Source organism: Callionymus lyra, chromosome 11 (assembly GCF_982586985.1).
Source record: "Callionymus lyra chromosome 11, fCalLyr1.hap1.1, whole genome shotgun sequence".
NCBI classification, from domain to species: domain Eukaryota; kingdom Metazoa; phylum Chordata; class Actinopteri; order Syngnathiformes; family Callionymidae; genus Callionymus; species Callionymus lyra.
In genome coordinates this window covers 13229650-13242305 of record NC_141828.1, presented here as the reverse complement: position 1 = coordinate 13242305, position 12656 = coordinate 13229650, and the positions used below count along the sequence as shown (strand labels likewise).

At 40.1% G+C, this 12656-nt stretch overlaps 1 protein-coding gene across 1 annotated transcript in view; it reads left to right on the top strand.

Moving 5' to 3' along the window:
- Window positions 1-5569, top strand: part of disc1 (DISC1 scaffold protein) — a 50664-nt gene extending 45095 nt beyond the window's left edge. The window contains exons 13-14 of the mRNA XM_087802767.1: window positions 775-887; window positions 3580-5569. Coding sequence (XP_087658893.1) covers window positions 775-887; window positions 3580-3760 — 294 coding nt within the window. The 3' untranslated portion in view covers window positions 3761-5569. The remainder of the gene's footprint in view (window positions 1-774; window positions 888-3579) is intronic.
- Window positions 5570-12656: the final 7087 nt, after the last annotated feature.

Genomic DNA, 12656 nt, shown 5'->3' with positions numbered 1-12656 from the left:
CTTATTTATCTCAAACAAAAAACGTGTTAATTATTTCTACATACAAAATAACAAAACACAAATTAAACAAAAAAAACAACAAAACCCTGTAGTTCTAAAAAAATTCCTACCCTTTTTTAATTAATCTTTTGTTTGTTGCAAACATATTTATACACAGATATCAATAAAATAAATACATATATATTAATATATAAACACTATAAGATAATGTAGTGTAATATATAAGCATATGCTAAATAGGTACATGATAAACATAATATACATTATTAATATAATCTCTGGTTCTCACGTCCTCTTTCATATACTTGTTTACGAACGATATGTTTACTTTTTTATATTTGTAATTTGTACTTTTTTATTTCTGTCTCCAGACTATTCCACAAAGTCACTCCACCGCTCAATACGCACATGATTTTCATATTTATTACACCCTAAACTTTCCTAAATTAAAGAAAAAAAAGAAGAAAATCCCTAATGAGCACATTCAAGCTGAAACGACTGCACAAGTAATTAGAAAATTATCTGCAAATAGTGAGCTTGTTCTGGAATGACTAAGTGAAGAAAAAAAAATTGTATTTATTATTTTCAATACAGAAAAGAACATGTATTGTCAATTCTTTCAGTCTTTGTTTGTAATGACAAACAGCTAAAGAAGATTTTTTTATATGCTTGTGAGAAAGTCAAATCCATTCATCTTGAATTTTCGATTTTAATTGAGAGAGAGTCAAGTCTAAAGCAAGTTCATCAACAACTGAATGACTGTTGTCTCATCAGGACGGCGAGACCTGCGACCTGATGGAGCGCTGCATGCACATCTGCGACAGGCTCTTCACCTTGGAAATGGATCTAAAGACGGCGATGGAGAAACAGGACGACAACCTCACAGATATCCTTTTCTTTTTTTTCATTATTTCACGCCGCGGGTGCGTCCGTCACTCCGCCGCGGATGCCGTGACTTTTCTCTAACGCAAACATTTTACCTTCACCCCGTCTTATTTGGCATTACGGGGGTCATTCTTCGGATTGGGAGATAGGAATATAAGGGGGATCAGAGGATTTTCTTTTCTCTGACAGCCCGAGATGTGCCTTCTGGAAAATTAAATGGTAAAAAGTCCACACAAGGTTATGGGAGCGGCGTCGATGTGGCTGCCAGTCACTGAGGGGCGAGATTACAGCGAGGGGACGGGGGGGCAGTGGCGGCGGCGGAGGAGAGGAATGTCACCGTAATGACTCTTCCCTTCATATCTTAGTGTCCATCCTCCTGGTGACCCTGTCTGTCACGTCTCCTGCAGCTGAAGACCTTTTACTCAAATGAACGATAGTGTCAGTAAGATGGATTTTTAAGATCATTTACTCGTATGTTTCCTCCGTGTGGTCGTAGAGTTTTCACATCACGTTAGACAAATTCTTACCCCACCCCCCCCCTCGCGATGCTGTCAGGGGTCAGAGCAGGCTTTCCCTCATGATACCAATGCCGCCTGGCAGCTGGATACAGACACAGATTGGCCGGCTTCTCTCCACCTCTCTGTTTTTGTATCCTCGCATGTCATTCACGGCTTTGAAGCGAGTGCGTTCGCGTGCTCTTGAGGACACTAAAGACAAGCAGGACAATGCTGCGGAATTTGAATTAAAAGCCCCGAATTTTCGGCGGATGACAGTTGGCAAAGAGACAGACAAAGAGATCAAACCTCTTTCGACTCAGAAGGGTTTCTATTCCCATTCTCATAAAGCGATGCCCTTCAGTTGCGCGGCGTAATTGTTTCAACGTCAGTACAAATCACGCGCGCGATTGTTGCGTCCTGGTCTCGCAGCAATTTGTGCCCAGACGGATGTAATCAGTTTATTTGTGTCCCCAAAACGATTAGAACAAAGACCGCATCCATCATGAATAATGTCACATGACCTAAGGCTTTGTAAAGAAACGATATATCTTGATGACGAACGGGTTTGCTCTCTGTCATCCGTGTCACCCAAATACCAGTCTGTCAGTGACGGATCGTCGTCCAGGTCGGTGTGTGCGACACAGAAGTCCACAGAAATTAGATTCCATCTCATCTTTCCATCTGCAAAAGAGGAGGTGGACACCCTGGACAGGAACTCAATCCATCAGTGTACAGTGATCTGCCTAATATACTGGGAAATATGACAAAAAAAACTTACCCAATTAGGAAGAAAAGATGCACAAAAATGAAAATAAAATAACCATTAAAAGCCTATGAAATATTAAGTAACTTTTATTTAAAAAAAAAAATAATAGTGATGTTCTGATGAAGCTTCATGAAACAGTGTCATTATTTTCAGAGTCCACTAGATGGCGGTCTCTGCACTATTTTCTTTCGTTTTGAACAAAAGTTTTAATGAAAAATCACATGATTTTTAAACTGATGGCGCCACCTACTGACCTCTAAACAACATGACACTGTTTCATGAAGCTTCATCAGACCATCCTTGAAAAAAGATATCTCAATATTTTAATTTTTTTTTTTTTGAAAATATTTAAACAAAGAACTAGAGACGTTTGTATTTGAGTAAATATAATAATAAACACAAAATAAAGTTGTGAAGCGTTCATCACTCTTTGCCAACAAAGAGGTTCAGCTTTTTCTATTTTCACTGCTTTAAAACTTAAAATAATAATAATGAAAAAAAGGTATTAAATTACATCAATAAGATAAGTTTGAACCAATATTACTGCGTAAGGAAATAATACAATTCTCTTCAAGGTACTTTCTTCATGAAGAATAGAGTGACACATCTTCAAATGATGTGTGGATCCAGATGGTAATTTTGAAGCCACCATAATGCAACAATTTTTTCCTTGTTTTTTTCAACATTTCTTTATTTACATGAGGTATTTTGCCAACAGAAAGATGGATAATTTGGAGTCCACAGCAAACCCAGCATAAATGTACTGCAAAATATTTTACGCAAAACATGATATCGATCGTCACTGATGGATACAAAAAACATGTTTTTTGAGCCGTAAGACTCAAATAATGCTGCACACTCTTAATACTGTGGAGGTCATGGAACCCTAAGAGTGTGTAGGACCTTTTTTTAAACTTCTCAACAGGATATTTAATTATGAATGAGAACAATCTGTGTCTGTTCGCTCAGCAAAAAAAAAGGGCCATCGGGTCACATCTGCCACACGAGCCATCGCTTTGATTTGCCACTTAAACCGGACACTCGTACGTTTAATTCGAGTTTGGAAGCAGGTTAAACAATCGCGCTCTGATGACAGCTTCTAATCCGTCTCATGGACGACTCATGAATAATTTAGACGGCCAGAATGTTTGCTGCCGCCGCCCGCTCGGTTTCACACATGATATGAGCTCATGAATAGCGAATTAGATGGGGTTGAAAATACGAGGATGATCTCTGCTCGAAACCTGTTTGGTGGCTAAATTGAAGATTGATGACTTCATCTTATCAGGGCTGTCATCCGCTGTTAACCATCAGCAGCCACAAGTGTTACTTTCCTGCCCTCAGATTTGCATGACTTCCATTTACATGCTAATACCGCTGTGAGAATCACTTCCCGTGTTCCTTTTTTTCTCCCTAACTCACCTTCGCACAGTCGCTGGAAATGGAACTCCGGCAGGTGAAAATCACCCTGGAGAACATGCACACACAGCTCAAGAGGGAGGAGGAGGAGAAATCGCAGGATGATGACCACATGGATGAAGAGATGGTGGATGAGGACGACGACGAGGAGGAAGACGAGGACCAGTATTTCAGCGACAGTTGGGAGATTTGAAACAGATTCCTGCCGCTAACACGACCTCATCTGACACCGAGTCCATCCAACCTTTCATTCCCTTTGTGTAAAGTTGTCGTGTCCAGCAGCCAAGAAGTGCCTGAAACTAGTGATGGGCTGATGAAGCTTCATGAAGCAGTGTCATGTTGTTTAGAGGTCAGTAGGTGGAGCCATTGGTTTAAAAATGAAGTAATGTTTCATTAGAACAGATCAAAACAAAGGAAAATAGTGCATTGACCGCCATCTAGTGGACTCTGAAACTAATGACACTGCTTCATGAAGCTTCATCAAGACCATCACTACCTGAAACCACTGTTTTTTATTACCGAGCAGTTTATTTATTTAGAAAACTGGTTGAAAAATCACCACTAAAGTGCAATTTGAAAAAAAAACAACAATTGCTGTTAAACTGTGTTTGTTCCCGGTGATGAAGACAATCTGAGATAACATTCCTGCTTTTCGACTAACACCTTAACTTTACAGCCACTTTGATGTATTTTTCACTACGTGAATGTTTTTTCAGTGACTTTGGCTATGTGCACATTTAATGTCAGATTCTAACAAAGTAACATTTTTAAAAGGCATTCTTTTATAAAAAAAAACAAAAAAAAACTTACCTGAACTTTCATCAGTTTAAAAGTTTTGAAGATGATTTAAATGAATGAATGTCAATCAAATGACTCAATTCATCATTTTCAAATGGTCCTTCATAGAGATTTATCATGGTGATAGGTAACATTTACCTGAAGTCTGAGTCCAGCACAGCTATTTTGAAAACTACTAGTGCATATATAGGATCAATTCCTGTTCTAAGGGATGTTGGAAATAATCTGATTTTTCATTAATTAAAGATTTATTATAAAGGGTTGTGATTTGATATTTATTTAGTAGTGATGTTTTGATGAAGCTTCATGAAGCAGTGTCATTATTTTCCACTGTCCACTAGATGGCGGTCTCTGCACTATTTTCCTTTGTTTTGAACAACTGTTCTAATGAAACATCATTTTTAATCTGATGGCGCCACCTACTGACCTCTAAACAACATGACACTGTTTCATGAAGCTTCATCGGACCATCACTACTGTATATAAACTAAATATACATCATTATATATTATATAGGGTCAAGCTAAGACTAGCAACGGAGAAAGAACTGGGGTAGCCATTATCTTAAACACACAATCGACAAATAAAATCAAGACTTTATCTATGAACAACGAAAAGTAAATATCTTAATAACCAGTTGCTTTTTGGGGTTTTAACATAATTTCCTGTGAATGTGAAATATCTTTTGGATATCGTAACGCTTAATATACACAGATAATTCTGTCATTCCAAGCCAGACCAAAATACTTACTAGACTTCACTATGACAATGAACTTCATAAAACAGAAGTAGAAGACGAAGGAAGAATTTGATGATTTCTCGAGGGCTTGAATGGAGGACCAGGAGGACACAACTTCTTTTGTTTTCTCAAATACAAACAAGAATTATTTCCACATGTAGCAACTAAAAAAACATAATTTGAGTTAAATGTGAACATAGCCTCTTGTGTGTGTGTGTGTGTGTGGTGCTACAAAATGAACTTGAACACTATCGTCTCCCGTTTTCGTTGAAGACTTTAAAGCAATTTTATGATCAATAATGTCGTTGATTCGCACGCCGTCTTTTTTTCTTTTTACATTCGTGTTGACTCTCGTCGAGTCCACTGGGTGCCACTTGACTGCCGTTGTCTCGCTTAATAACGCTGTAATCTCCCGAACGATATTTCATATTTATTCCTCGCCCCTGTGTCTTTAATTACATCATGTATCCTTCAGACCGAGTCCCGCTGTTTTTTCCTCGTTGAGTTACGACTCCTCTGCCGAATCTCCTTCCGATCGGCGGGCGTGATGCCAGGCGAGCCGGGGCAGCGCCGACATGTAGAAGCTATCAATACCGTGATAAAAGGTCCTCTAGCGAGGTCTCCGGGGGATACAAGGGCTTTTCTATTGTTATCTCACCTCTGCAGCGGCGGCGCGGCTAATTGGCAGACGGCCGCTCAGAGGACGATGCCGCCGCTTCGTCTCCGTCTGCATCTACTGGGTGTTTTTTGGGGCAAGGGTGATGATGAGGGTATCCTCGCGGGTGTGTTTGTTGTAAACACAGCTGTTGTTTCCCCCACGCCGCAGGCCTTTTTTTTACTCCTCGCCGACGACGCAAACATCCGTCATATTCAAGTGGCAACTTCCTCATCCCTCCCCCCGATCACTCCGTCCCAGGTGGCACATCAGCTCATAAAGCTGGACTCGCGTGATTTACAGCAGTGAGCGCAGAAGCAATATAGCGCAGATAAAAAAACAAAACCCTGGTGAGTGAAATAAGACTTTTAATATCCAACCATGTCTTCTCGTGGCGACCCAATGAGATTATGTTTTAATATTCTCCTAATAAGAGCCGCACCGTCGGATCACTTCCTGTTCTTTTGATTTGCCTGATCCGGGCTGATGAGGGAGAAGCTGCTGGTCCGGGTTCACGGGAAGGAAACTTCACAGCAGCCATCGTGTGTTGTTTTTTTTAAATGTGGGGTTGAGGTGGCAAAAGGCTATCTCACACCAGGAACCTGCCTGAACTCATCAAGATAAATACCAAGGGTTCACCAAGATGCTGTTTCTCCCACCTGGACGTTTTCAGAAGACCACCAACATTAGTGATGATCTTGGTCAGTCCAGTAATGTATCCCCTTTTTTTTTTTGAATCCCCACTGAGGATAGTAACCTTCTCGGAAGCCACTGACACGGAAGTAACCACAGGGTGTAAGAATGAGATGTTACCGTTGTTTCCCATTTGTTTCAATGATTGCATCCGCAGTGCAAATATCTTATTTATACAAAAGAAAGACAGGGTTTGATGAGTGAACAAAAAAAGCTAAACAATCAATAATAATCGATTTTATTTGTATTGCACTTTACATTTGGTGCTAAAGTTTTAAATCAGGATAGAGACATTAAAACAAGATGAAGAAATCAAAAACAAGACACAAAACATTACATTACATTATTAATAAAGTAAGTAAGTAAGTAATTTATATTTGTAGAGCGCCTTTCTAGACCAGGGTCACAAAGCGCTGAAACAATCAAAACAATACTCAAAAAAATATATACTTAAAAGGTCAAGACAACACCGAGAAGAACAAAGGAGTCTCAGAGAATCAAGGAAAAGGCTGCACTAATAAAAGTATCTTCAGATGTTTCTTAAAGGAGTCAGTAGATCATCAAACTCAGAGAGAGATGAAGATCGTTCCAAAGCTTAGGAGCAACAGTCTGGAAAGATTTCTCTCCTCTGGTCCTGAACCGTGTTCAGGAACCATCAGTAGATTCTGATCCACAGACCTCAGAGCCCGAGCTGGGGTGTAAGGCTGGATCAGATCACTGATGTAAGGAGGAGCCTGACCATGAATAGATCTGAAAGTAAGAACCAGAATTTTAAGGTTGATCCTAAAAGAAACTGGCAGCCGGTGAAAAGTTTTAAGGAGCAGTTTCGAAAGCTCTGGTCTTGAGCTGACAGTGCTGTTGGCCTGACCGGGTCCTGGTGTGGTTTGAGGACGTCAATGAGGTAAATTGGGGCATCACCGTGCAGACAGTGGTGGGTGTTGCAGGAGGATGGAGATGGGTCGCCACTTAAGAGTGCGGAGGATGGAGTTGATGTGCTCATACTTCCAAACCCTCATCAGGACCCTGGCTGATTTTTGAAGGCTCCTACCAGGGATACTGATGAGGAGTGCATTGCAGTCATTCAACCAGGAAGGAGACGAAGACATGGACAAGCTTCTCTGCAGCTGGAATGGAGAGGAAGGGCGGAGTTTGTTGATGATGCAGAGGTGAAACCTTGTTACCCTACTATACCCACTAAAACTAGCAAAGAACATCAGGAAATGGTCCAGGCCGGGTCAGTATATCTGCCTATGTTCCGGTGAACCTCTTGTTAAAAGTAGACACAAGGATAATAAGGTTCTTCTTGCCCCATATTTTCTCCTTCCAGACCAATGATGGCAGAAGTCTTTTTGAAGAAGCTGAAGCCTGAGCTCCTACATTAAAATGAACAAACAATTTACTGTGAATAAAATCCCAACCTTAACATGAGGGTGAGTAGAAAATGATTGGAAATCTTCCTGTTTCCTTACTCCTTCCTGTTTCCTTAGACTTACTCGTACCTTCCCTAAAAATACATCCACAGACAGAAATAGTCTCAAACCAGTTGCTTCCAACCTGAAAGAACCATATGGAGACTGTAGGTGAACAGTATTAGTAGGTTTAAAAAATAGGAAAGAAAGTGTCCATGATGTAGCAGAAGTTGGATAAATCTTCAGACTATTCTATCAGCGTGTGATTTATTTTCCATGGATTTGTTGATCGCGTTCCTGCTGAGCGACTCCGTCGAATGACCGCCTCAGGTATGAACCCAGCGAGCCGCAAGGAGCTGGGATCGTGCGAAGAAATCTTCTCCTCTCGTCTCACCGCTGGATGGATGCGGAGAACAAAAGGTGCTTTAGCGGCGTCTTCCCTCGGAGGAATTCCGTGTCACTCGCAGGAGGCGACACCTGGATGCGAGCGGGTCATGTTTGGATCGCTACACCGGGGAAGGTGTTCGCACGCAGAGCTGAAAACTTCACTCTGCAGAGTCAATATCACCATTTAGAAGTATTGACAACGAAAGCTTAACTTCCTCTCGCGGCCCCTCAGAGGCAGAGAAGTCGTTTTTTTCTGTTAGCGTCGGTGAAAGCTGTCAGATTCTTAATTGAATGTTAAAAGAAAACACCTTGTTGATCGTTCATCCAGTGGAAAGCTGCTTCAGCAGAGTCTCCACGGAGACCTCGACCACAATTCCACCTCCTAACATCCCGCTGGACGTCGCCCAAGTATCATGGCGGCGCCGCCATCCTTCCCACTTAGCCGGGGAAACAGACGGCTGGCTCAACCAGAGGAGGCAGGATCAATAGAGGAGACGGATGGAGGTGGCAGCCTTCAGGAATTGGGCGCCGGGCGAGAGTGGGGGTTTTGTGGGCGATAAGGAACTCCTGTGTGCGACTGGTGGAATTTTTTTTTTGTCGCAGGGAGGTGTTCGTGTCGCTCGACCTGTCTCTCACCCGAGCTGCCAGTTCGGCCTAATGAGACGGAGAGAAGGACCAGTCCTGAGCTACAGTCACAAGTAGTGTGTGTGTGTGTGTGTGTGTGTGTGTGTGTGTGTGTGTGTGTGTGTGTGGGGGGGGGGGGGGTGTGTGTGTGTGTGTGTGTCTCACCCACAACACACACACAAAGGTTGTGTATCGTCCAAAAAAGACAATATTTTTAACCTTATCCGTGGATTTTAAATACAAAATGTAACTTTATTTATTATTGACAATAAACACGTAATTCTACGAAGTAAGGGGCTATTTCCATTTTGCAAAACAATAGTTAATATTAATATTGTTGTTTTATTTAGTGAGGTATCGTGTATGTTTTTGTTAACTGAAAAGAACGATTCCAACAGTGACATTAATAATAACTAGTTAACAATTCTTGAAGTTATTTGCAAAACCTTTTTTTTCCCCCTAGAAAATAATATTTCCTCAATTTAATGTTAGAAATTAGAGGTTAATTTTCAAATAACTGAATTTAGATGTGTGTGTTACAGGATCGTACATTTCCCTGTGAAGGGATTTTGGACATCACTAGTTAACTAGTACAGTCAGAACACTCAGTACTAGTAAGCATGTAGATCGTTTGTCCATTAATAGTTCACTAGTTTACTAGTACGCCCTTTTTTTTCTGGACTAGTTAACTAGTAACTTTCTTGCTGTTACTAGTTGACTAGTCAACATGTTGGGGTCAGCTTGTTGACTAGCTAGGCCAAAAAAACTTAAACTAGTTCACAAGTAGACATGTTGATCTTCACTCGTTTACTAGTATGTCTTTTTAACCTTAACTAGTGAACTAGTCATGTAAAACGACATGACTAGTTCACTAGTGGACTTAATTTGGGCTTAACTAGTTAACATGTCAGAGTTTTTGGGACCAACTAGTGAAGTAGTGTGTTTTGCCATGTGATATCAATGATATGGAATAAATCTTCACTTGGCTTTCTGTAATAGACGTCAATATTTCCTTCACTTTATACTAAAGTTAATTTTAAAAAAGCAACAGTTTCTATGTGTTATGTGTAACTGAGTGGTAAGATTGATGTTTACGAACATAACCAGAATTACAAGAAATATAAAGCAGATCAAATAAATGGTGTAGGAACTTGCTTGCTTGAGACCTTGACTCCATAACAGGCTTCTCTGCTCGGATTGCTGGACTAAGTGGTGGAAGATGGATGACAACATAGACCTTAATGATTTACTTACCGTTTAACTTTTCGATGCGACCTCCAAGATTCCTCCACTAATCGTTCAGCTGCTGACAACACTGACCTTTTCTCTATACACATACAAATTGACCCTCACAGGACCTCGGAGCGTTGGTCTTAAAGGAGACAAAAGTCTGGGTCAAACTGACCTCGGGTTTTAATGTTTCTAAATGACCTGGATCACAACGAGAGTTTCAATTAAGGAATAAAGATAATCACATATAATGTTATTATTTATGTATTTATTTGACAATATATTGGTGAGATTGATTTTAAACTGAAAACAAATAAGATATATTTATAAAAATCGTCCAAAATTTACTGTGAAACCACAAATAAATCCTCATTTATCACTATTAATTCATCACAACACTTTTATTTATCTTTTTTAATCCCACCCTTAGTTGTTATACATAAATAGTATATGAAATATTATTTAATATATTCATTTTTTTATTTAGGTTTAAGAAACATAAACATGCAGTAGAATTCACCTGATGAAAAAAATTATAATTTGATTTAATGCTTCACACTATTTATATCTGGCTTTAAAGACGGATTTAACCTGTTGAATTAAAACAAAGAAATGAAAGACAGGATATGGAACTTGAAGTTGGAAAGAAAGTCGTGATTCATTTAAAAAAAAGATGAATCAGGAAATGATCATTGAAACTCGCGATGACAGAGAAGAGTCGTCGTGAAGTCGAAGTCAAACATGTGCAGCTGCACCGACGGCACAAAGTGAAATCTTTCACGTGAACTCCGGCAATGCATTTTTAATCTCAGATATCAAGGCGCTACACATGTTTGACTTCGCCTCCGCCTGTGTGACGACCATGAATTATATAGGTGGGAGTGGAGAGATCTGGAGGAGCACACGCCGGGCTTACAAGAGATATTGAAATGACGACATCAATATTCATGGCGGGAGATTAAAAACAGTGACATGACACCAAGGCGAGCACAGGTCCGGTCGAACTCACCTGCAGGACGACGACATTAAATAGGAACTGAAGATGTTTTGATTGTCGTGATGAGCCTAACCTTAACTTTTTACCGTATATTTTATAATGAGCACGAGGTACTTTCAAAGCATAGACTTCAAAATATACATGACATGAGAAATTGTTCTGAAAAAACTTTAATAAGTTATCAGTGTCTCAGTTCCAGACTCACATCTTTCCTGATTCAAACACATTTCAAGTGTGGTGCCGAACAATTTCTAAAGTTAAATCTTCAATACAAGAGGGACGTTACAGACGGGCAACACAAAGTTATTTGGATGTTTTTAAATTTGTGTTTTTGGACAAAAAGGGAAGCTCGCCTAGCAGTTAGCCTAGCAATGTCGGCTAAATCAAGCTTTTAGTATAGAATTGTTTAATATTTTTTGGAACAATTTCTATTGTTGAATCTTCAATAATACCTTTCTGGGCGCAGTTTTAGTGTATCTGCCAATCAAATGAGGCCTGAATCGGCAGATCTGTTGTGTGGAGTCCCTCAAGGTTCTGTTCTGGGTCCTTTATTGTTTTTGCTGTACTTGATTCCCCTCGGTAAAATCATTCAGAGATTTCCTGATGTTTCTTATCACATTTTTGCTGATGACATCCAGCTCTACTGCTCTTTTGATCCAACTGAGCCCCAGAGGCTGAACAGCTTAGTCAATTGTTTGCTAGAAATCAAACAATGGCTGAGTGAAAACACTCTACAGCTAAATGTGGACAAAACTGAAACTCTGGTGATTGCTCATGATGATAAGGTTCCTGGGTTGAGTCAGTACTTGGGTGACTTAGGTCAGTCTGTCAAACTGAGCCTGAGAAACCTGGGTGTTGTTTTTGATAAAGACATGTCTCTTGTTCAACACTGCAAGAAACTGAGCAGAAACTGTTTCCTTCAACTGAGAAAAATCTCTAAACTTAGGAAAATGTTGTTGGAACATGATCTGGAGCTTGTAATCCATGCGTTTGTTTCTTCTTGTCTGGACTATTGTAACAGTTTGTTTTCATGTCTTAACAAGAATGAGCTGTCTCGTCTGCAGTTGATTCAGAACTCTGCAGCGAGAATTCTGACCCGCTCAAGTAGAAGAACTCGCATTTCTCCGATCCTTAAAACTCTTCACTGGCTTCCAGTTTCTTTCAGGATCAACTTTAAAATTCTGGTTCTTACTTTCGGATCTATTCATGGTCAGGCTCCTCCTTACATCACTGATCTGATCCAGCCTTACACCCCAGCTCGGGCTCTGAGGTCTGTGGATCAGAATCTACTGATGGTTCCTGAACACGGTTGTGTTATCAATTTTATCTTGATCTTTAAAGTATATACTTTATTGAATATTGTTTTGATTTTAAGCGCTTTGTGACCCTGGTCTGGAAAAGCGCTATACAAATAAAAATTACTTACTTACTTACTTACTTACTTACAAGAGGGACGTTACAGACAAGCAACACAAAGTTATTTGGATGTTTTTAAGTTTGCGTTTTTGGACAAAAAGGGAAACTAGCCTAGCAGTTAGCCTAGCAATGTCGGCTAAA